Source organism: Athene noctua, chromosome 2 (genome assembly GCF_965140245.1).
Source record: "Athene noctua chromosome 2, bAthNoc1.hap1.1, whole genome shotgun sequence".
In the NCBI taxonomy this organism is placed as follows: Eukaryota; Metazoa; Chordata; class Aves; order Strigiformes; family Strigidae; genus Athene; species Athene noctua.
In genome coordinates, this window is record NC_134038.1 from 55,683,405 (window position 1) to 55,709,502 (window position 26,098).

General features: G+C 37.8%; 1 protein-coding gene across 1 annotated transcript in view; it reads right to left on the reverse strand.

Moving 5' to 3' along the window:
• Positions 1 to 26,098, reverse strand: part of LAMA1 (laminin subunit alpha 1) — a 107,545-nt gene that overhangs the window by 46,065 nt on the left and 35,382 nt on the right. The window contains exons 6-23 of the mRNA XM_074899182.1: positions 23,339 to 23,428; positions 22,767 to 22,884; positions 21,496 to 21,674; positions 20,333 to 20,438; positions 19,676 to 19,836; positions 16,603 to 16,743; positions 15,496 to 15,669; positions 13,684 to 13,785; positions 12,744 to 12,955; positions 11,357 to 11,468; positions 10,335 to 10,445; positions 9,424 to 9,551; positions 8,762 to 8,848; positions 8,299 to 8,510; positions 7,692 to 7,798; positions 6,526 to 6,706; positions 5,097 to 5,233; positions 2,240 to 2,476 (exon numbers count right to left, since the gene is read on the reverse strand). Of these exons, the coding sequence (XP_074755283.1) occupies positions 2,240 to 2,476; positions 5,097 to 5,233; positions 6,526 to 6,706; positions 7,692 to 7,798; positions 8,299 to 8,510; positions 8,762 to 8,848; positions 9,424 to 9,551; positions 10,335 to 10,445; positions 11,357 to 11,468; positions 12,744 to 12,955; positions 13,684 to 13,785; positions 15,496 to 15,669; positions 16,603 to 16,743; positions 19,676 to 19,836; positions 20,333 to 20,438; positions 21,496 to 21,674; positions 22,767 to 22,884; positions 23,339 to 23,428 (2,595 nt within the window). The remainder of the gene's footprint in view (positions 1 to 2,239; positions 2,477 to 5,096; positions 5,234 to 6,525; positions 6,707 to 7,691; positions 7,799 to 8,298; positions 8,511 to 8,761; positions 8,849 to 9,423; positions 9,552 to 10,334; positions 10,446 to 11,356; positions 11,469 to 12,743; positions 12,956 to 13,683; positions 13,786 to 15,495; positions 15,670 to 16,602; positions 16,744 to 19,675; positions 19,837 to 20,332; positions 20,439 to 21,495; positions 21,675 to 22,766; positions 22,885 to 23,338; positions 23,429 to 26,098) is intronic.

The following is a 26,098-nucleotide window of genomic DNA, read 5'->3' on the forward strand; positions in this document are numbered from 1 at the left end:
AATGGGCTCTCAAAGCCAAAGAAACTGCACAGTATGAATAGGAATCAGGGGACCTATTCCCAAGTGTCTGTTTTTGCACACAGTTCCCAACCGGTGAGTCCAACTCAAAGAAACACCCAAAACTACAGTCAGTACTTCCTGGCACCTTTAACGAGAAGATTGAAGGGACACTTATGAAGGCACAGATTTCTTGTCTTGAAATAAATTCTTCTCTGTCACTCAGTCAAGAACAATCAAGAACAGATTCCCACCTTTTCTGAAAAATCTATACTACTAAATCTCTGTATTCAGTGTTTCCTTTTTTTTAAACAAGAATGACAATTCAGACTTCACTATTAGCAATATATGTGAGCTATTCTTAAGCGCTGCCTTTGGTTATAGAATAGGCAACAAATATGAACTTGCAACATAACCACATTTAAAAAGAGTTGAGATTCTCCAATTTGTATTTATAGGTTTCGTCCTATTATCAACATTTGGATTTTCAAAAGAGCAAGCTATATCGTCTGAATTAATGTGCTGTTCTGAAATCTAATGAAACTATGTGTGTATGAGCAGAAAACTCAGTATTTCATTTTTTCCATTTGTATAATGAGGATAAGAATGTAAATTTTTTCACTGGAGTTTTCAGTATTTAATTAGCTTTTTAAAATGCTTTCACATCTAGGATGGAAGAAGCTGTAGAAGTGCTGTCTATCTATCCCTACAAGTAGAATGAAATAATTCATTGCCAAAACAGCATGTAGGGAATTTATGCTTTTAATTTAAGAAAAAAACCCTTTTTATCAGACTGTCTGCTCAGAAAGTTCAAGATTATATCAATTAATGTGACCTGCACTCAGAAGTGAAACTCTTACAGCAAAGTATTCCTAGACTCTATGAAGGAATAGGTTTCCCTGGCTTGAGGTAGAAACATTTTTTCTGAATTGCTCACTGCATCAGAATACTTCTACCTATTACAGCTGGTTCTTCTCCAATGTTCTATGTGTACTAAGAAAAAAGAAGAAACTTTTAAATAGCAACTAAGAAAAAATGCATGAGTTATGAACTATTATTGGAACTACTTGCAAGGCAAAATGTAACTATAGCAAACAGCAAGTGTGATAAAACATGTAAAAACTGTAGCATTAAAAATGGTTTATACAGCATTGTCCTTGGTATCAGAAGACATTTACATCATATAGAGAAATGCAGTGATGCTGAAGTCACAAGTACTATTCTTACATATTTAACAAGATTTTTAAAAATTTTATCTCAGAACTCATAGTCAGACTTTGTCCTATTCAAAAGAAGGCAGACAGAAATCTCGGAGTAAAAGAAAAAGCAAGACAAATCCATCCTCATCCATTTCTACCTTAAAATATTAAGCCACAAAAAAGAAGACTGAATGTACCACAAGATGTGGTTACATAAATTCACTTACTATAGAATAAAGACAGAATCACAGAATCGTCTAGGTTGGAAAAGACCTTGAAGATCATCCAGTCCAAACACTGACCTAACACTGAGAGTTCCAACATGGATCATGTCAGATAGATCACTGACAGTTCTGACTGACATGGATCCTACATTAGACAAATGCAATCTATTTGAATTTAGAACTGCAGTGAGACCGTATTCATGAAATATGCCAAATCCTGTCAAGACTAGAAACACATCATTCATTTTTCTATCAGATGTACAGTGGCTGTTTGTAAACTTAGCAAGGATTCAGCATTAGTCAGCTGGAAATTACTTTTTGTGATCAGGCATACAATGGGTCTTGATCCTGACTTCTTAACACACATACATCAAATTCCATTAATTCTGTCTAAAAGAGAACTACAGTACTGTGCCACAATAATTTATGGCCACATACTGGAAATAAAATTACATGGCTATGTAAAACAAAGCAAAGGGAGGTAGGAGAGACAAACTGTCTAGTATTACCACAGGAATTTCTGAGACCAGAAATAATTATGCCATGTTGGTAATGTTGCTATCTCTTCTGCTGACAGCTGTGTTGTGTCTGTCCAAAGTGGGGAACATCATCTCACAGTTTTTAACCCTGCTGACTAATAATAAGATCTGTTTATTGCTAGCACAGAAAATCCTTTAAGGGTGATTTAGGTGTACTCCAAAATGTCTCAAAGAAGGGATGCAGATTGCCTTTTGAAGTCCTACACCTTCAACAACTTTTATGCAATAAATGTCCAGAAAACCCCAGTGCTGTCCCAAAAGGATCTGAATACTTCAGTACCTTGCAGGTACAGATGCCAGTTTCTTCTTCACAACCACAAAGTCCATCAGTGTCATCGCACATCTCCGCTTTGGTTCCACTCAAATCACAGTCACAGGCAACACAGTCCGGGTAGTCCCTGTAGCCTAATGCACACCTGGAACAGTCTTGTCCTCCAAATTCAATTTTGCACTGGCATTGGCCTGTCAATACATCACACTGGAGATGGGTTGAACCAGTGTTGCTACAGTTGCAAGCCTTAGATGAAAAGAAGTGTTCATAAATAGCAGATCTTTAAAGACAATTTTGTTAAAACAGAAACAGCACAGTAAATTTAGAGCAGTCCTTAAAACTTAATGTCTGTCAACAATTATTACATGATAATAAAAGGGAAGAACTTCCACATAGAAATTGAGTTGTTTGGTTTGTATTTGAACAAAGAACTGTATTTCCAGTAAATAGTGAATACCAAAAAGTAAGAAGCTTTATTGATTCCCAAATCTGGGCTGGGAATCACAGGAGTTGAAGGAACCTGTTCCAGGAAAAAAAATCCAAAATACTTTATTTAAAATACTACGTATTGAGTGCAGCAAATAGATTAAAATAATGTTATATAAATGGATTAAAGAAATCTGTAAGTACAATAATTTTATGACAGAAAGAAAAATCTTAATACTGACATTCTTTTAAGATTTCAAGAAGTACTAATAGAGTCTACACCTTTCTCAAGCTTCATTTACTATCTGATGAGGAATCAAGAATCTCATTGCATCCAAAGGTGGGAAGCTCTGCATGCACCGCAGCGCAGTACCAAAGGAATCTGATTCCCTCGAGTACCAAAGGAATCCTGTTCCCTGGCAGAGCCCATCCTTCATTATGCAATCAATAATATGAACAAACATGCAAAGTAGGTGGCTTAATTTGTCATTCTTTTTTGAAGCAGACTGGATCTCACCTTTCGTCTTAATTTCGTATTTGTGGTTACTTAACAAGTCCAATTTTGCTCTGTGGTTATTTCTAACAGTGCGGGCAAAAAGTACATTCCATCATCACCTGACTGTGAGCATTTTCCTTGGTCTTCTTTCCTCATCATCTCTCTTTGAGATGAAAAGCCTTACCTTGTAAAGCACCCTACACAAAGACCCATAAAACCTATCAGCATCACTATGTGTCCTTTAGCAATTTTCACAGGTTTGCTGCTCACCATTAGTACTTTGTATTAGTTTTCACTCTAGCAGGAAGCACTAGGTACTACACTGTCCAGTCTAATACACTTTATGACCAAACATGTTGACAGTTTTGGCTCCCAGATACCATTAAAGGTCTCCAGCTCTAAACGTCAAATCCTATTTTAAGAATCATAATAACAGAAATAATTTACATGTACTTATATCTCTATCATGTGATAAAGATAAATAAGGACACTGAGGTACAACTAACTGTGCTGCAGCACACTTGAGAAGTGTTGTAAACAAAACATGACTAACACACTGCTCTGCTCCATCACTGCAGCCAGAAATGGATGTTGAATACCAAGAAAACTGCAAGAAACTGAGCCAGACGAAGTATCACACTAATGCAGTCTGTGTTGCAAAAACAGACCGGCTGGGTTTCTGATAGCATCTCCTCCATTTCCTCCATGTAGGGAGCATACAAGAGCCTTCCCAGGGTTTTCCAGTAGACATTGCACCAGATCTCAACCTGACATGGCTGACTACTCAGCAGAGGGGAGCCTCCATCGGGATTGTCAGGTATTATTTGTTGAATAAAGAAAGTAACTGAAATACCTTAGAGTAATTAATGTTAATTATTGTGATGCTGTAAGCAAAAGGAATGCTTAACGACTTAGCAAAAGTGAGCAGTTACATATTTTTAAATTCGATCGTTAGCAAGTGCTGTGAAATCATCCTATGAAATGAACACTTCAAGGGAAATGCACATTGCACTTGCAGAACATTAGGTAAGAATGACAGTGGCTGGTACCTGACAAAGCAGTGGTTTAAAGACTGGCTGCTAAGTAAGCTGCTATAAATCACTAAGATGGCAACCTCTGAAGGGTATTATAGGACTATTTTATCATCCTTACTCTAAAAAAATTAAAGAAAAAAGAAAACAATCTGGCTGATAATTGTACTTGTCAAATATTTACTGCAGATCATGACAGACCTTGTCTAGTTGATTATATTTGTGGTTTCTTTATTGAAATTACCCATTGCATTCATGTAATTCTGTGGTTTTTTTAAATCTCAATATTTATAAAATAAAAATTGGCCCAATGCCATAACTGTCAAGCATTTTCTGCATGAACCTAATTGTGTAAATGGTTGTTACTCCTTGGAGCCACACTGAGTTGGCATTTTACTGCTTAATCATAAATATTAAGCTGAGATAATGGGAGTTACCATTTTTCCATTCATGAGACATTAACTACCTTACAAAATTTTATTTCTAAATATCCCAAAAAAAAGTATGCAGTGACTTTCAAGATAAGCTAGATTTCATTGTTCTTAAAACCATAATAGCACTTCTTTATTAGTACAGAAACTATGTTCCTTGTTGCCAATTGTTGCTATAAGTCTGGTTTAGTATCACAATTTAAGCAATTAACAGTTAGTATACACACTTCAAAATTTTAATATGATCTACGCACCTATTCAGAATAGGCAGTCTGATCAGTATTTTCAAAGACAACTTTCTTAGAAAGTTCCTCAATAAACACTTTACAGTTTGATTTTTTTTTTTTTTAATGTGAGCATGTTGCACTAACACTTTGAGACAGAGAACAATGATGAGGTTCTCAGAACAAGAGTCCAGTTCTAACACCAGTATAAGGCAAATTGCTTTTAACAGCCATGGCTTTTTGAACAGCCTACCATACCTTGCAGCCAAGTTTAGGAGAAAGTCCCCAGTGATTTTCTTCACAGAGTTCACATTTTGGTCCCCGAGTGTGAGGGGGACAAATGCATTGGCCAGAATCAGCATTACAGTTGTTCTGAGTATGAGCACAGTCACAGGCTGGAAGAGAAATAGGACTGAATGATTAACTTTACCCTTGTTTTAGCTACAAAGAAGAAACTCCAAGACCACTGACAGTCTGTCTTTTCTTAATTATGCAGTACAGTTTATTCATTCCACTAAGAACTCCTTGCCATCCCTAATCACTGAGAAACAAATTATAACCACAGTGACATTTTTATTGAAAGCCCATTATTGCTTCTTGACATAGCCTGTTTGGTGGTTTAAAAAGCAGTGCTGCATTTCCTCAGGAGAATCAACAAAGTCAAACAAAATTATTGTGGAGAAGAGTCAATTTGTCGGAAAAATTTCTGTTATAGAGGATACAAAACTCATCATGAGATATGGTAATATTCTCAAGCAGGCATAAGGATTAATCTCAGAAATTACTACTTTTCTGAAATTACTTAGCAAATAATAGGGATGGTTAACTATTTTTATAACTAACTGCTGAAGAAGGACTTGTCTATTTAAGAAATGCAAGATTATTCTTGCTAAAAAGCACAAGTTCAGTAAAGTGGTTTTATTAATTTTCTTAATAACATTAAAAAAATGTTTGAGACTGAAATGGTTAAAGGTACCTAAGGGATCTTTGGTTCTTAGTAAAGACACATCATATATGTTCCAAAAAATAACTCTATCACATAATCTCACTTCAGATTTCATAGTACTATACTATTTGAGGCATGAAAAAAATGTTTCTGTCAGGTTGGAGAAAAGGTAAGCATTCCTTTAGCTATACTGTCTTGAAAAGGGTATCTTATTAACATGATAAATTAGGGGTTTTGATGGCATGTTCTCTGTTTGGATTAACATTTTCCTCTGTATTATGACTAAAAATTGTACGCATCCAGGTGGTGATAGAAAAATAGTCAATGACATCATATCAAAGTATAAAGTAAAATAATTAAATGAAAAAACAAGGTAAAAATCTGTAAGAGTAGTTGCTCTTAACTTTTACGATTGCATAAAAAATGAATTTTCTATTCTCTCTGAAGGACTAAAGCATTTTGTAAAAAAAAAAATAAAGAGACAAAGGAGCTATTGAGGATGTAGTATTTCTCTCGTGCAAGCTTTATGAGTTACTCTTTCACAGATCACGTTTTACAAGGAACTACACAATAAACAACCAAAGAAATGTTTTGCTCTCTAGTTTAATCAAAGTATTAGGAGACCATTCTACAGATTTTTCCACATAATCATCAAAACAACTGACCTTTACCAGAGTTTAAAACAAAATATATTGCTGAAAGAAATTCCAAACTCTGAAAGGATCATGGATTAGAGCTTACGTGTGCAGCCACCATCCTGGAATGCATGAAAGCCACGAGCACAACGATCACACTTTTCTCCAGCTACTCCTGGTACACAGTGACACTGTCCCTGATGATTGCAGTCCTCAGAGACTGAGCCAAACTGACTGCAGTTGCAGGGAATGCAGCCCAGCCCAGTAAGCAGACCATAGTAACCATTCTGTTGGACAGCAAGTAAATACATTTGAGCTATATTTTGTACATTTTTGAAAACAATACGATGTACACACTTAAGTTTTCTCTTGTTTACTTTCCCTGCTGTCAGACCTGCATAAATACTGGTCAGCACTGTGTGACTGCTATGGGAGGACTCTCTGGCCTTATCTCTTCACTGTTCCCAGCTATATACAAGTATGCATTTGGGTGAAAAAGTGAACACTGAAATGCTCTTGTGGTCCTCTGATCTCAGTAGTGAGACTTTGTTTAAGTTAAAATAACCTCAGACTGTAAAAGACTTCCATGAGGTGAGTGTGGGCTGTGCTGATCAGGCAGAGATTTCTGTGAATGTGAATGGAAGACCAGAACAGAGCAGGTCAGTGACCTATAGTACATGTGGGCTGAAAGGCACTCAGCTGGGCTGGCACAAGGGCAGTATCTGGGCATGGATGTCCTGCTCTGGTCTTTGAGGCAGTTCCACACTTCGCAAAAGCTGGAAACTGCTGTTTCATATCACCAATTAATATCTACTTGTTCTTATAACAGGCCTGTCTTTTAGCTGAATCCCTTTTTGGCGTTCAACCATGATATATTTATTATCACAAACCACATTCCTCAGTTATTCCCACTCAGGCTTCAATTTGCAGAAGCACAGTGCTAAGGTACCCTTCAGGTCTGTCAGCAGTGTTTGGTTTGTTTTTTTGGTAAGCCAATATGACTGTCTGCTGTCAGTGAGCACAGCTCTAGCCTGAACAGCCCTATATAGAAGGATGCAGAGTCAACCACACAGCTTCACACCTGCAAGGAGCCAACACAGAGCAATTAGCAACCACAAAAGCTTTTGGTCTTTGCCCCAGCAACAGGTCCCCTCTTCCCGGAATATATTTGTTGCTATTCTCTGCATCTGTTTTAATCAATATCTATAGATAAACACGAAGACCAAGACACAAGAAAATGTAGATATTAGGAACAGGTAAACATTTGCTCACCAAACACTTATCACATCTTTCTCCAATCACATTTGATTTGCAGTGACAGAAGCCTGTCTCATGATGACAAGTACTTGAAAGGGAACCATTCACATGGCACGCACAGGCTTATGTTTAGACAAAAAGAAACCAAATTTAAAAAAATTATTAATGTCTATCTATATGCACTCATTATTATACAGAATTCCAAATTCAGTATACAACATGTGTTTCACCTGTTTATATCCCATAGATGTTAATATACTACAGTAATACCTGTACTACACATTTGGGATAAAAGATTAAAAAAACTACCTCTGAACAGATAATCTGAGAAGTTTGTTTCTTACAGCCCTATATGTAACATTTAGAAGTAGTAAGTGTCTACAGCAGGTCACTGGAGGGACAGTGTTAAACAAGCCAACAAGTTTCAGGATTATGAAGTGTCAGACCCTAGCATAATACATTCCTTCCTGAGACTAACCCAAGCCCATAGTTTTCAACCTGAACTTGCCAACTCACAACTTAGATTAACACTTTCAGTAAAGGTGCACATCTTGCTATCCATTCTGCTACATGTACATCACATTTTTGTGTTCTTTAAATTCTGAGAGTAATAATAGCTTACCACGACAGCTTTTCTCAATCACTGCATCCCCGTAATACCCATCAGCACACTTTTCGCAGTGGTGACCTGCTGTGTTCCCCAGACATTTCAGGCATTGTCCTGTGAAGGTATCACAGTAGCCATCTTCCTGAGGGTTTACATTGCCATTGCATTCACAAGGAGCACACGACTGCCCAGGCATGAGTGGATTTCCATAGTAACCATTAGCACACCTGCACCAGAGATAAAAAACTTTATCAGCTGGAATGCAGCCATATCAAACTCTCTCCCCACCCAAGGGAGTATTTCCTATTAATTTTTTTATCTAAAGTATCTCTGTATTACAAGCAAAGACAAAATGGGAAGGAAAATTTTATTAGGAATGTTCTGTACATGTGGTATGAAAAATTCGAGCAGGTAGGATGATGAACCAGTTAGTGATGGCAATGATATAGATATTTTTACCCAAAGCTAGTGTACATACCTTTCACACTGAGAACCAGTGTAGCCTGGAAGACAGTTGTCACAGACAATTTCACCACCTTCACTCAGCTGGCAAGTAGGACTGAAACTATCAACAATATTTATGGCAGTCAGTGTCAATACGCAGAATCTTCTACAAACATCCAATATCCATTCTTCAAGTTCATGCACCTATCTACAGAACCATGCAATTGCTGATTTTTCTAGATTAACATCAATGCTTTAAACACTACAATATGTCAAAATAGTTATCATTTTCAAAACTCTTCATGAGGGTTTTTTTTTCTTCTAGGGGAAAGGAAGATTTTAAAACTTCCTAAAAACCTGGCCCTCTTTCTAGCAAATCTGTCCAATTTCTGTACACAACTCCTTTTTTTCACATGCAACACTTGTTTTCTGAAACAACATGAAAGGTAACAGCAACTTTGCTGACATGTTCAAGGATAGGTTGAAGTATTACTTTCAAACTTCACATACAAATTGCACCAGTTCACTCAGCCTGTCTTAGCTTAGTCTATGCATCTGTCTACCTGGAAAAACACTCAAATGAAGAGGGAGAATAGAAGTCCTCTCTCTCTCCTTCAGATTTCATGACATTTTTTCTTTATCTCACCTCCTGATTTTGCTGAAGATGCAAAACAAAATGTCACATAAGCAGCTTACTTGTTTGCAGCAGAACTCAGAGGACATGCACAGGGCTGGCAGTCCTCAGAAGTTCCTTGGGATGGAAATCCATAGAAACCAGGCAAGCACTGATCACAGAAAGGTCCTGTCGTGTTGTGTTGACAAGCCTGTGAGACATGGAAAAAATCTTTTCATATTTACTCTTGAAGGTTTTTCAGCCTCTAAGTGATCCCTGCAGGAGTCTGCATGCAGTATAACTTTCAAGGAGACAGCCATGAAGAACAGAGTAGAACTTCGAAAACAAGTGGGTTTTTTCCTGAGTTGTAACAACAAATTCTAAAATTGTTTCTTTCTTACATTTTAGAATTTACTTTACAGCATGAAACCAGCCACATTACTTATACACGAACTTAAACATATTTTGCATATTGCACACATTTGCAGTAACAAATTCTTATATTTATTACTGGTATTTAGACATTTTATTTCTGTGAGCTTTAAATTTCAGAAGAGATCTGAGAGCTGAATTCTCTCTTCAGAAGGTAATGTGTAATTTCCACTGCTGTTAGTCAAGGAAGATGCACATATATCTGAAAACAGATATTCACTCAAAGCACTGCTTAATTTTGTTCCTTTCAAAAAAAGTTTTATTGTCACCTGCAGCAAGTAAAGTTAAGATTTTTATTAGGCAGTATATGGTGACATTTATATTTTAGTTATGATTATTCCCCACTAGAAATGATAAAGTGAAACAAACCCTTTATTAGAGAACACTTTAATAGAGCCCCCTGAACATACTCTGAAATAAATAATGAAAAGCTAGAAAAATAAACACTTGGTGCCTATAGCTTGAAATTTACATACACTGTAAACTTGCCTCCCACAGCCAATATGCTCCCTTAATTCCTTAATAGATGCTCAAAACCCAAACACTTTGAAGGATGACTTACAAAGCAAACACCATGAATATCACACTCAGCTGCATGCCCATTGCATTTGCAGGGTTGACAAATACCTCCGAAGAGTATTCCATCCACACGGTAGTACCCAGGGAGACAGGACTGAAAAGAAACAGGGGGAAAAAAGGAGTAGCATTATGTATGTTAAAAGTACACATCAAAACAATTTCAAAGAGTCCTCTTCCGACCACCCACCATCTGACTCATTCACACTGTGGTAACTGAATGCTCTTTCAACCCTATTGATGTCACTGCAGCTCTTTTCTGGTGGTTGTTTTTTACTTGCACTGGATACAGGGGCTAAGAACTCCATAAAACATTGATTCAGCCCTTTGTCCCCTGGAGGCACATAAGTTAAGTTCTGTGCAGCTGAATATGTGAAGTTCTTTATTATGGGACAATAAAAAACAGATGTTCTATCTCCTCTGCAGAATCATTAGCAATGCTATGGCACAAGGCTTCATACTGAAATGATTTGTCAAAATAATTCCTGCTATTCTGCAGATGGTGCTCTGTCTCCCTAATCTTCACAGATATGTAAGACACCACCTTGTGCGACACATTTGACCCTTGTGGGATCTTCCAAAGGCTAGCATTCTTCCTGCTAAGATTCCTTATTGCCTCCATAAACCTAGTGACCTCCATAAACCTAGTGACATAAAACAGAAATAAACTTTACACAATTCAAATCCAGGAAAAGTGCTATTAATGAGTAAGGTAAGCTCAAAACAGCGTCACAGAGCTTTTACAGCTGCTCCCTCGGCAACACTGATGTTCTAAAGTGTATCATCATCTTTTAGTGCCATCAAATAGAATTCAAGAAGTAAGTGTAAAATTCCATTTAGCCTATCTGGAAGAAAATATCTACAGCATTGTATACAGTATAGTAGACAGCATTTCACCACAGAACATGTACTTTTATGGCAGTATAATTAAAGGCAGACTGCCTTTAAAACCTAGATGCTTTCAGATAGGAGATAACTTTGCATCCATAAAACACAGAAAGAGGTTACCTCACAGGATATTCCTGTGTAACCTTGAGGACATTCACAGAATTCCACATCTGGTGCTGAAGAAAGATCTATAACATTTGCACCTGCAGTATCCAGGGTCACAGAGTCCAGCCTAGGATCAAGCATGAAAACAACCCATCATTTGTTTCCCCAAACTTGATTTGGAACAGGATAGTTTGCTTCTAGGGGAGTAACACTGCTTAGTGCTGCTCCCCAGCAGTGACAGCTGAGGAACAGGCACAAATCTCTGCTGTAAAACGACTACGATCATAGTTTTATCACTGCATTTGCAATTCTGGGAGTAGATGTGCCCTCCTCCTGTTATCATTATTGTTACTACCATTGTCTCTTCTCCTGTGAAGAGGTTTAAACAAAACCTTCCCCCTCTGCCATGGTTACTAGAGGTACATCAGTGGGGCAGCCTTCTCTTGCTGTCCTGAAATAAGATAGCTTTACTTCACTGTGTGTACATATTGCAGGTGGGTAAGTAGTGAGAAACAGCACCAGTTCACTGGTCCTGCACAAAAGAGAACAGAGCAAAACTCTAAACAGAGACAATCTTCTCAGTCACAGGTAAAATGATTTAAGTGAATCTTCACAAACTTTCCAGAAAGATGAACAAACTATCCCTAAATGGACAGAAATATCATCACTCTTCAAGAGCACAAAAGGGTGCAAAGCAAATTTGGTATCAAGTCCAATGTTATTGACATGAAACGCTATCAAATTAGGGAATGAGGAAGAAAAGTTATTGATGAGACTAAGGTAATTAAGTAAATAAATAGTGAAGCACTGGAACTGATTCCCTTGAGAATGATAAGATTTTATTCTGGTGTGTCTTGGAGAACAGGTAAAACAGACAACTGTAAGGTCTAATGCAGATACTGCTAATGCTGACTTGAGACTATGGAATGACCAGTTAATCCACTGCTGCCTGATTTTCCTATTAAGCATACCCTCAGACATGAGCTTCAGAAACATCTAACAAACAGACATTAAAAGAAATTACAGCCAACTCTTTACTGGTAGGTTTTCAATAGTCAGTGATGGATTAACTTGCCACATACCAAAATAAGCATACTGTTTAAAGTTTCGGAGGTACTTCCCTCTAACAAAGCAGCCATTGTAATAAGGCTTTTATGCAGTATTCCTTTAAAGCAGGAAACGTTTTTTCTGCTATCAGATATCTTTAAAACAACCAAATGCCCTTTTCCACATGAATGTATTTTGGAGACAAGACCAGTCTTGAGAAATCTCAATCAAAAAAATTTTTTTCCTAGAAATTATTAACATAAAACTTTAGGGATATTGCCACTACAAATAGTGTTTCATATTCACAAAAATAAAAGCAGTATATAGATTAACTTGAATATTTTTTCTCCCTCACCTGTACACAGCTTTTTTGGCAATGTTGTAGTTGGCCCTGATCAGAAGATGGGTCACATTTACCAGAACAGTCATCAACCTTTCCCGGTCTATAGCTTTTTTTGTATTGAAGTCTATGAAATTCTCTGCTACAAATCTCACTGCATTAGAGTACTCCTCGTAGGGCTGTAATGTTGTGCCCGCTGCTCTTGTACTCAAAATCTGCCCATTACCCTGAAATTGAAAGACCGAGAAAACATTTTCCATATTTGCATGCAAATTTTATTAAGCAATTACACTTAGTGTCAGATATACATCCAGATAACAAAGAAAAGAGGCAATCAAACTAGATTTCTTGCACTAGAAAAAAAGTAAGAGCTCTGCGTTTTCTGTGGCTTCAGGAAGAGTATGATCCCATTATTTTTGGGTTCAGAGATTTCAGAAATAGTTAGATTAAAAATAATGACATTTCAAAAATCAAACTCCTCTACAAAACAAAATCTCTTTTCTCCTTTGTTCTATTGCTAAGTATGTATTACAAACTAAACTTTTTTTTGAGGTGCCTGGATTCAGTATAGAGCCTTAATTTTTAACTGCAACATAAATCTAGAAAAGCAAGGAATCAGCAAGAACACTCATCATAAATACAAGTCTTTTCAGCTTATTGTAGTTTTGATTGTAAACAGAGCATTGTACATTTGATAATGACCACCTCACCTGTTTACACACAGGTTAAAATTTAGGTATTTAAAATTTTCAACTAGTATTGTTTAGCTAGAATTTCAGACAAATGGATCAGATAATCAGAGAAATGAGTAGTAACAAAATCTTGGTAGTGACTTTTAAGGGACTTAAAATTGACAGAACTACTACTATAGAAATATTATTTTATTTTCCTTTTTTTAACCCCTTCATAGATTCCTATTAATGTCTGAACAGTAACAAGCTGAAAAAAAATCCACCTGAATGATGACATCCACACTAGATACTATATCACTGTCCACACTCTCCATTGGAATGTCGTAAGATACTGTATACTTCAAGTCTCCGCCAAAAGCTGTGAGCTGAAATTAACAAAAAGCAAAGTCTTAACAACATGATAACCTCCAACGAACACAAAGAAGTGACATGGCACAGTACAATGTCCAAATTATAGGCGTACACTGTTTACAAATTCCACTTTCCATGGAAAATTTAACATGCCCAGGGACAAGCACTGGCTTGTTGCTGTGCAGGTGGGGAAAGCTAACTGAATGCTCTACAGAGGATTCAGAGAAATGCCCTCATTCACTGAAACACCTACAGGACTTCCAACAAACTGCAGAGATTTACACTACTGTCTTAGCCAAGGGGCACAGCATGTTGGAGTGATTCATATTCTATATTCTACCTTCCAGGCTTCTTAGCCCACAGCTGCTGCTGCCTACTTCAGTGTAAATTAAAGAGTAGTACCAACAGTTAGACATATTAAATAAGAGATCAAAACTTGAGCAAGTGTTGGCCTGTGTAAAACTACTCCTAATGTTACATTTCTGGACTTAAAATAATTAAAGATGAGGCTTGTAAAGTTCTCTCTACTCAGCATTGGTGAGGCCACAGCTGGGGTTCTAAGTCCAGTTCTGTGCTTCCTAGTATAAGGGAGAGATGGACATCCTGGAAAGAGCCCAGCAAAGGGCCACTAAGATGATTAAGAGCCTGGAGTATCTTTCATATAAGGAAAGACTAAGAGTATTGGGACTATTCAGCCTACAGAAGGCTCAGGGAGATCTCATCATTATATATGAACACCTGAAGAGAGGGTGCAAAGAGGACAGAGCCAGGCTTTTTTGGGGTCCTGAGTCCAGTTCTGGGCTTCCCAGTATAAGGGAGAGATGGACATCCTGGAAAGAGCCCAGCAAAGGGCCACCAAGATGATTAAGAGCCTGGAGTATCTTTCATATAAGGAAAGACTAAGAGTATTGGGACTATTCTGCCTACAGAAGGCTCAGGGAGATCTCATCATTATATATGAACACTTGAAGAGAGGGTGCAAAGAGGACAGAGCCAGGCTTTTTTCAGTGGTGCCCAGTGACAGATCCAGAGGCAACAGGCACAAAGTGAAACACAGGAGGCTCCCTCTGTACATCAGGGAACACTCTTCTACTGTGCGCGTGTCTGAACACTGGCACATTTGCCAGGGAGGCTGTGGAGTCTCCATCCTTGGAGTTGCTCAGAAACAGCTCTGGACATGGTACTGGGCAACCTGCTCTAAGTGACCCTGATTGAGCAGGGAGGTCGGGCAAGATGACCTCCAGAGGTCCCTTCCAACCTCAACTATTCCATGATTCTGCTGCAAAAAAGGGAGACTCAGAGCTTTAGATAGTAACCAAGGCAAAAGTTAAAGACTAGCTTGTTGGAAACTAATAGCAAGAGAAATTTAATGGTCCTGTCTACTGTACTGGACAAGGTGTGAAGGGTGTAAGCTTTGGGATAGGAGCCAAGAGTATGGGGAACGTGAGCATATAAATTAGTAACAGTCAGGAGAGAAAAAAAGAGAGATTATATTGTGTCAAGGACAGGCAGAGAAAGAAGCAAGGAGACGAATGAGATCAAAGAGAAAGAAGAGGGTACTGGGAATCTGGTCAGGAACACTATGATTTGAAGAGCAGAGATAGATTGAGAAGTCTGGGGTTTATGTGTAATTTTTAATTAGAGAAACTATTTACCAAAAGCAATTATGTTATTATTAAAATAGAGAAACTATGAAGAAGTTATGACTCTAGTTGAAAACTTACTTTATTTCCTAGATATGTCTCAGGTGCTGACCAGTAATAAGTATGTTTCAGTACTTTCACAGCCTCAGTGTTGTTAATACTTATTTGACGGGGTCCGTCAAATTGGCTTCTCTGAGGCTGCACACTCCTGGCATTATACAGATCAGTAACAAGCCATCCAGTCATGTCTGATATCTGCAAGAAAGTATCATTAATGGAGTCATACTTTGTGTCACTGACACTTAACACCTCCCTGGATATTCATTCAAACTGATGGATCTGTAACACTTTCATTAGGCTCAGTCTGACATCCAATATACATAAATATGCCACTTCAGCGTAGGATTGTCTTTACCTCTCTATTAGATGGAACAAAAATATAATGAGTGTGATTTTCATCCTCCCAATAAAATTATTATTATACCTATGTAATTCCCTGAGATAGAATTATAGAACTTCAAGGGCTTTGGGGTCTATTATCCCCATTATAGATGAGGTTGAGCAAGCTGGAGGGAAGCTAAATCCAGAGTCCCCAGAAGAGGGAGCAATATGAGAAAACTTTGTTCTCACTGAAAGAGTTTTATACAAGCATCTTAGAATTTCCATCAACTTGACGTTTTTCCTCTTTTTATTGGCACACAAAACACGGGACTAAAGCGTAACTAGCTCTGCAAAGATATCCCTAACTCAATACATGTCTATTCAGAAGACAGTGATATTTACAACCACTCTGCTTTCTAAGAAAGAGTATTGGCATTACTGCCACAGGTCACTCTAGCCTTGCTCATTAGGTATGAGAGCAAGGTAACAGTTTGGGTTCATCTCTTCAACATGCAAAGAAACTTAACAGCACGAGGTGAGAAGAAAATGCATTGTTCCAAGTGCATTATCACAGCCTCCACTACCCAGTGCTTCTGGTATTACTGTAAGTCAGTGGGGCCAAAGAATGCACTGGGATGACACACTGACTACCTCAAAGCTGCTGAGTGACACTGAAAATCCATTCCGCTGTAAGAAAACACATGCCAGAATTTGGAGTTAACTTGGGTGTATGTCAAAGAGAAATATGGTACATTTCGCAGTTGCCACAGGAAAGAATATTAGGTCATGGACATAACATATAAATACCTGACTGATGGGCCATGTTAGGCTGTCACAGACATCAGAAACCCCAAAGCAGAAACACTCTGTGCAGCCCTGGGGATTTCTTTCTTGCAAATTGTAGAATCCTGGTTTACAGAGATCACAGTTTTCACCTTCTACATTTTCCTGTCAATAGCATATAACATTTGTTTCACATCAGCATTATTATGGTAACAAATACAGTGGATTAGGTGGGATGTAGGCATAACAGCTTTCAGAAGGTTATAAAAGAAAACAGATTTCAGCACAGCAGGATTATTGAATAAGACTGAAGAGTTTAAAACTAAAACGGATTAGAAAAATTCATCAGAATTTGCCACTTCATCAAAACCTAAACATGCCTTGGCAAGAGCTCTATTGCAGTGAAATTTCATCGCACAGGCAGAGTTTGAAAAGCTTCTGCCAGCTTGCCAGTCTGCTTCTCTCATAGCTTGAATCTGTAGATTGCTCTGGAGAAAAGTTCCCATATTTACTGAATCCAGATGGTCTGCATACAGCACAGATCACCTTTAAGGCCAGACTCCTGGAGTTACCACAGCCAGCTTCAAGACAAATGTTCCTCAGCCATCTATCAATATTTACACTGTGATCTGCACCACTGCTGCCCCTCTTCCTGGAGGAACACCACATACACTTACACTTGCTGGCAGCTCTTCCTCCTAATATGCTCTGGCTAAGGTCCAGAAACTCCTACTCCAAAAGTAGAGGTGCTCCACTCCCCTTTAGCTCCTTTCACTGGCCTACTGCCTTCTTACCATGGAAATTGGGTGGTTCAGAGCATACTGCTACATATCTCTTTCAATGTAGAATTTACAGCAGGGGGGTGTTGGAAAATCCAAACCAGTGCACCCATTTTTTTTTTCTTGTAAAATTTACAGACAATATGTAGTTATTTATTCAAAAAGATTAGACAATTTTTGCTGACAAGCAAACCGGTAGATAAAATATTTGGTTAATGCCCACAAAGCTGTGTAAATAGTAGATCTCTGTGGGTATTTTCTACACAGCAAGACAGAGAAAATATCCTGCTGCCAGGGACAAGATTCTGATCATGCCCTAGCTTCCTATCAGGACAAGACCCGGACACACATAACTCCCTCATCCCAACCTTTGGTTTCCACTACGGGAAAACCGCTACAAAGGCAAAGATGACTTTGTGGGGTGCTCTGTAAAGTTCCCTGATATACATGATTAAGACAGGACATACAGTGAAGCATACCCGTCTTGCTATTTTGAGGAGGCCTGTATGAGCTCTGCAATGCAATCTGAAATGCAAAGCCCGTGGATCAAATGCTGCTTTCAGAAGCAGTTACCAGGGAAACTTCACTTCAACCAAAAGAGTCACTGCAGTTTCCAGACTTACATCAGATTTGGTCCCATGGAGCAAATTTCAGGCTTACCAGAGAGAAATTTGAGACCTTTGGTGGCAACATTACCAACTGTCTCTTCTTCTGGTCTAGTATTTGGCATGTGAAATTCACATAAGCCCTCTCTAAACAGGTAGGTTATGTGCTTTTGCAAGCAAAGTACAAATTGTTATTGCAAACCATATGAAAAATTTATGATCCCCAGCACTGATTCAAAGGCTGAGGATGAGTGCTTTCTATTTGCTAATAACCAAACTTGGAAAAAATCTCAGGCAAAGGGCCTCCTAAGATAATGAGATTTTAAAATCTTTGATTTTTACAGAAATAGTATTTGTATGATCATTTCAGCTTTAATAAAAAAGCTGTCTCAGTCTTCAGAATGCACTTGGATCACACATTTCACTTTGTAACATTATCAGAAAGAAATTATTATTTATTTCTTAATGAAAAATAAAATCTTACCCAATGACTAGACCTCAAGAGCTGTGTTTCACAAAAGATCAAATATTATGAAATTTTGAGTATATAAAGGAATAGCTTGCACTGCTGTGTTCACAGAGACTGCACAGGCTTAGAAGTCCCGCCTCCTTCATTTGATATTTGGAGCACACAACTTTTCTCCTTCCTTCCTTTCACCTCTGTAGGTGGGCTGCTAGCTGGTGACATTTTCAATGATCTGGCTTAAAAATTCTGTTTGCCAGGCTCATGCCCACAACAGCACTAAAAGGGGACAGTTTCTCACAGTTTAGTTTATACTAACATTTTCACCAGTTAGCTGCATCAGCTGATACAGTGTTACTCTAGATCAAAATCAGGCAAAATGGTTGTATCTCTTTTTTTGTATTTTAATTGGCCATTGGAGCTATTTCTTTCTTCCAGACTCTGGTTATTTATATGTTTGATATTTTGGATCAGATGAATTATGCAATAGGACTAAGAAGTTTCAGAAAAATTGTCAAAGAACACACTTTTGGCTCCTGTTCACTGTCATACTTGGCAACAAATACATCAACCACTAGCTAACATTTGGTTCAGAAAATTAAGTGTAACCTCTTTAAATATTGACACACAGATTTGTAATAAAGTTCAGCAGAATCTACAGCTGCAAGATATTTCAAGGCATTTACCAGAAAATAAAAGAAGGCTGCAAAACTGCTTTCTAACATTTTTTATGGTTTATACTTTGTAATCAAAATAACTAAATCATATTTCATCTTTCATACATACTTCTAATGCAATTGTTCCAATAGTTCTTTCAAAGTGCATGCCATTTCTTCACACAAAGCAGATGTTATAAACACATCCTTTACAAAAAATCATTGACTTTGAAGAGTCACTGATAAGCTCTCTCCTAAAACCAAACCCAGCCAGGCATACTGTCATTGTCTCTGCGATTCTCCCTCACACTCACTTGGGCATTGATTTTAATGCCAGTCTGGCCCACTATTATAGAAATATAGAAAAAGGTGTATCACTCACATACAGAATTATTTAACATAAACTATCCCGGTTACAAGTACAGAGAATAGTTAGTAATTTTAAGTTCCAGGTTGTCAGGTGTACGGTTACACCAGGTTACTTCCTATAAAATGAGTGATCTCTCCAGTTAATAAAGTCATTTCCCTTATTAAGAAGTTTACAAATCAATCCACAGATTCAATTTTAAACAAAAATGAAAGTTTAATACTCACTTTGCAAAGACAAGGTTCTGTGCATGGATCTTCATTAATGCTACCAATCAGGCTGCAGTTACAACGCAGGCAGTTTGGATAGCCCCGATACCCAAATGCACAACGATCACATTTTTCTCCTGTGTAACCTTCTCTACATTGACATTGACCTGGCCAAGTCCCTTGAAAAGCAAAAATAGAGAAAGAAAGAAATAAAGGCAGGCAATAGGCTGGATTCAACATGTCTCAGAGTGGAAGTAATTTAGCATTCCTTTTTTATTACACTCCATGTTATATTCCACACAGATACTTGGCATGTCAGTCTCACCATCTATTTTTCATGCTTAGAGTACCAGATGCACAGAAACTGCGGCAAAATGGATTTTGTGACAGCTATAACAGCATTCATAAACAACAGTGTTAGATCTCAATCCTTCATGTTGTTTTACATAGTCAGAACCCACCACCCCCACACACGAACACATTCAGGGCCCTGACATACCTTAAAATCCTAGGAGTATGTTATGCCTCACCTTTTCTTCCTAAATATTTACCATTGTTTTCAAGTGGTACCTAACTGTCAGCCATTCACAAGTGGATAGTGTTCCCTCAAACTTCAATGTCCAGAAATATAGACAGATTTGAGGTTTAAAGAGAAGGCGCCTCCTGCTCCCTTACCACGCTGTGAGTCAGAATGGTGCTCATCTTTAACACAGTCAGAACTCACAGCACCAAATGGGTCGCAGCCACAGGGATAGCAGGGGTGATCCTCATAGGGAGAAACCTACAAAACAAACGTTCTCTGTCAAATTCTCAAATTATTAACTGGGAAAAGTAAGATTACATCTGTTTCTTGTCTGGGATCATTGGAACTAATACGAATGAAGACTGAAAAAGCTAACATGCAGCAATAGATCAAGGGACTAGTTCAATTTTAGCAAACAGAAGATCAGGGAATTGCAGCCTAGAAAAAACTTAGATGTGGGAGCAAAATTTGGTCTTCAATAGCACAGACCAAGGTATAGTAACTGCTAATGTCTAGAAACTGAAGCCCAACACATTTAGCATAAATAGACTTTTTTTTAATGTAACAGCAATTAACCACTGTGATGGTTTGCCAAAGATTATGGAAATGTTTAAGACAAGAATGGATGCTTTTTGCAAAGATACTCTGGTTCAAAGAGGAAGGAAATGAAAGAAATCCTTGGCTCTGTGTTCAATGGGAGGAGAGATTATCTGTTCATGAAGATTCATTCTGACTTCATGATCTATACATCTTTGAAATACAAGGCAATGTGATTCATATGGCAAGGATTTTATTTTCTTTCTGGGAAGATTTTCCTTTGAGGTGCCTAAGATGTAAAACAAATCAGTAATGACCTCTAGATACACATTTATTGGCTATAAGTTGATTGAAGACTTTTCTTTGATGGTTCTTACAGCAAGTGAATCTCACAATCTCCGACCCCAATGTTTACTACTTTGGATGAGCTGTACCTGCTGTCTAACCATACTTTTACAGACTCACCTTTGCTCTCTACACCAATTTATGCTGGATTTCTAAAGTACGGGTTTTCCAAAATATGCATGAACCTGCTAATGCAAGACCTCGTGGAGTAGAAATTTAGTTCAGTATGTCTCGTTATAGAGACCCCTAACACTGCAGGAAGTTCATATTTTTAACTGTTAGTCACATCTTAACAAATGTCTTTTGTGAAGTTTAGGTCATTTTTCCAAACAGTGACACTTGTCAGTAAACTGGAAAGTACACAGGCTCAGACAGCACATGTTCTACAATAATAAAAAAACCAAACATTAGAATAGTACTTTCAAAATCTTACTTTGTGTGGTCTAAAATATCCAGCAGCACACATTTCACAGTTGATCCCAGTAGTATGCTGAGTACAGTTTAAACACACACCCCCTCCTATATACTGGCCATGAATATCCATGCTCCTTTTCTGATCTGCAATACTCTGATTGTAATAACAATCTTCTGCTTTGTTATGACAGTTGCACTCTGAAAAGGAATGGAAAAGAAATCCATTTATTTACATTGTGTAACAGTTCCTATAACACTGACACTTTTCGAAGTGGAAAATGTAAGTAGAAGAGCATATCAAATAATCTCAAGTGTGCTTTTTCCCCTTTAACCATGCAATATGCTTCAGCAGTCTTGATACACTATATTTCTTAGCAAATAAGCACATTTCAAAACCACTGTCACCACTTTAATAGCACTGTTTTTAACAGTATTCCATAGATCCCACTAAGACAATCCTGTCAGGACTGAGTTGATAGTGTTGTGTGCTGTTAGCAATAACTGTTCTTTCATTTTCTGTATTACAGAAGAAAGTCTGCCTAAGTCTTCTCTTATTTGTATTATAGACAAAAGTCTGAAAAGTCCACAGTGCCAGTACGCAAGTATAAATTTTATTTAGGTGAGAGGGTACTTTGGTCCAAACAGTCATAAACACCTACCTTCCAAAGAGTGACATTAAGACTTGTGTAAAGACTTCAACTAAAAAGACTACTTTTCTATTTGCAACTGTGAACTTTATTTAACAGGTTCTTAATTCTCTACAGTTTTGCTATGCATTAGTGATGTGAAGAGAGAAAATGCACTACCTAGCCTTAGCAACACATTCAGCCATACTGGCACAGCTTAAGTCAATTTATCAGACAATCTGAAATGTAATTGGCCCATAAGGAGTTTCTTTCAAAACATTTGTTATCAGAACAAAGTTGTTTATCTGACAAAATTTATGATCAATGTAAAAAATTTGCATTTCAAGTAGCTAACAAAATGATTAATGGAAATCTGCTAGTTTTTACAGGAGTGTAATAAATCCTCAAGTGTCTTCGAAGAAGAGACTCTGAAAGCTTTACTACATGACAACTCCACTAGCCAAGGAGTCATATTAGATAGAACATCTAAAACGTTCTTAACAGTTGTGATTAAAAGTAGGTCCTCTACGTTTAAACAATCCCGTGAAGACAGTTAACAGTTTGTGGATTTTTTTGGGGAACTAGTGCAGTTCTGTACGAAAAGTAACATCAAAATGAGAAAGTAAGCCTTTATGAAACTATCTAAACCTCTGTGCATACTTACTCTCACATTTGTTCCCCGCAGAAATGGTTCCTGGTCTCCATGGTTTCTGATGGTAGCCTGGGCAGCACTTGTTACAACTCTCACCACATGTGTTGTGTTCACACTGGCACTGCAATTTCTAAGAATAAAGAAAATTCACTTCCATGAAATATTTTTAATGGATAATTCAATGTTGCCAAAAGTGTGCCTAATATCAGACTTACTCTAAAAAATGTCAAGACCCACAAATATCCTGCAATTAGCATTGGGCTGCTCAACCATGCTATATTAACTACTGGGGAACAACAGCCTTTCTAGAACAGGAGGCACAAATCTCCTTGTGGTGCAAGAGAGACTATTTCTTGTTGTGCCTCTTGAATTGTTTAAATTTACTTCAAGAAGGGTACATTACCAGAGACCCAGATATGCTTGCACAGAAAAGGAAGAAAATTATAGCAAACAATTTCTGTGCACCATATCCTAAGACTTCTTTTATCCTCCTCTTTCTCATCCTCAGTAGGCAAAGTCCTTTTTTTTTTTTTTCAATTGGAAAAACTGTTTTGTGAAAAAAAATTAATGAGATTAAAGAATACCTTTGTGATTTCATCCAGAGGGCAGCTTCTAGCATGGCCATAACAAATACACATACCACCAACAGAGATATCCTTTATTGAATAGTAGTACTACAAAACAACAAAGTTGAAAAAGGGATGAATAAAAGACATTTACATGTATTACAGCTTTCCCCCAACCCTGGAAAATAAAATACCAGCATTTGACTACTCTGTGACTTGAAAAATAAAATAAATACTTGAAAATAAAAGAAGCTTTGCCTTTTTGCCACTTGGGGAAGCCTTCCATTTTGTGAATATAATTTTTTCCCTACCATGTTTTTCCTCACTAGTACAAAACAGTAACTGAATTTTAACTTTAAGTAAGCACAGTTCCTCAGCTTCAGGAAAGACCGCCAAATGTGACTTCAGCCAAAATTCACTTCTAAAAAAATAATTTTTTCACCCTATAAGTCATGAAGTATAACATATTGCTATATTTTAATTTCAGTCTGAGAAGGCAGCTTTCTTAAAATGGGAACTCTGCCCCCCATTAAAACCAGTTTGTGCACTCTCTTCCAGACCAATTCTTTGCTACTATTGGGTAGGCCATGTATTATTCTATCCAAATTCTTAGATTAAAAATTGGTGATACAGCAGAGTCCAATCCAATAATATTGCCAGGTGGTGGGAAAAAGCAACATACATAAGGAAAAGATTTAATTTTCAAGGCAAGGAAGAGGCAGGAAATGACCATCTGGGTTCAGTTACAGCTGCAGTATCAACATGATTGGCCTGTTTGTATCCTGGGAAGTACTGAACTACAGAGGAATGAAAAAGAAACACTTTTTGAAAATACTTCTAAGGAAAGAGTTCAAGACCCTTAGACCCAACAACCCTACAGTCATCTGGTTCAGGAAAAGGAGGTGGCCCTGGGTGGTCAGACATGCTGACTGTTATTTCTTTGAAGGATCTTGAAGCTGGAGCAAACTAGCTTCTCTGAGTTCATACTTAATTTTTTATGTTTTTAAATTTTGCATTATGCTCAGTATTTTAGGGGGTTTTTAATGTTATGGGCTTGAATTACAAGAAAAACTAAGGGACTTATCATAAACAGTAGGGCCTCAACCACAGAGAAGGAGGTCCAGACTGAGAAAAGGAGGACAAAAGCAGAGCTATATTTCTCACTGCACTCTCTGCTTCATCTCCTCTGTCTTATTTTCTTAAAACTCACAGTATATGGCTCACAGCAGCTGTGTGCAGCTTGAAGCTGAACAAGAAACCAATGCTAATCAAATGCTACAGACAGAAATAAATAGAACACAAAATAAAGGTGCTGTTGAAAACTTCATCATCCCTTTTACAAGACTATGTACAAGAAACTAAACACAACTGGTATCAACAACTGGATGTGAAGTCTTCAAAAAGAATAAAAAGTCTAGAAAGCCGGAAGTGATTATCTTGGTTGTAGCTGGTTGCACAGTGAGACAGACACAAAGTGAGATAACAGAATTTAGGAACTCTGCCCAATAAAACCCACATCTTCTGAAGATGAAAATGAGTAGTCTTTCATGCAAAACTGCTCTAACTAGTGCTAAGTGGGGTAGTACTAAGCTCCAGATTGCACAACTGTGTGTGTTACAAAAGCAATGGCAATAGTTGTCCTCAACAGCCTTGTTTCTCATTTGTACGCTTCCATGTCGAGCCTTTCTTTTTAGGGTGTATTTCTTGGTATTACAACACTATCAACAGACCTAAATGTAACCAGCCTCTTTATGGGAACATCTCACCTGCGCAGGCTGTGCATTAACCATTTCCCTATGGCCAGCAAGGCACAGCTTGAGCAGCTGTCCAATACTCTGTGCTTGCAGTCTCCATGCTAGCAGTTCCCATATGGGGCAGACAGAAGAAGCAGAACATCCAGATTTTATGCTTTAGAAATGCTGTAGCTGAACAGGCACCTCTATGACCGAGATAAGAGTGGGGCTGCCTTGAAAGTACCCACCAAATCCTGACCAAATCAGAATTCCTTTCCCCCTTCTGTACCCAGCTATCCAGCCAGACCTCATAAAAGCAGTGTCAATGCACAAGGATTGCCTGTATCAGAGAAGCCACAAATTGCAACAGTCCTGTTGCTGTGCAAGGAGAAGCTGCCTTACAGATGTTCTTCTAGACAAAGAGGGAAGAGGAAGGGGAAGAGGAAACATTCCTCATATTCTTCTGTCCTCATCAGAAAGCCTACCTTCACAGAAAACCTTGAAGTCACTGTTGTCCTAATCTATGGGTCTCAGGCAAATTAAGAAGAGGGTCAAAATGGCAGAATACAAAGCAGAAATACTGCAGAAGTTAGTTATTGTAGGTACTGTTATTAGGGGCTTCAATACTGAATTTCTATGAGAGCGTGAAGAAGTTACCCTAAATGCCTGGTGCCTCAGTTTCCCCAGTTTCAATATCAAATGTGGAAAGATCAGTTAATACTGTCAAAATTCTATCCAAGTGTTTTACGTTATTATTAATTCATGGACTTTGAAACAGTTGATTACAACAGCCTTTAAAAAATAAAAAAAGTCTCATCTGACACCAAAATTCACAATGGCAAGGTTTTCAAATAATTATTTTTATGAACCAAAGCATCAGGTCCTGAAATCCTTGATACATCAGAAAAGGTACTGCAGTTGCATCAAGAGCAACCTCAAGTGACATTTCCATCAGCCAAACCATACTTTTTATTTTGATGATAAAGCATTATAAACACTGTTCCTAGCATAAATCATTTACACAGACAAATAAAACAAAAACAAA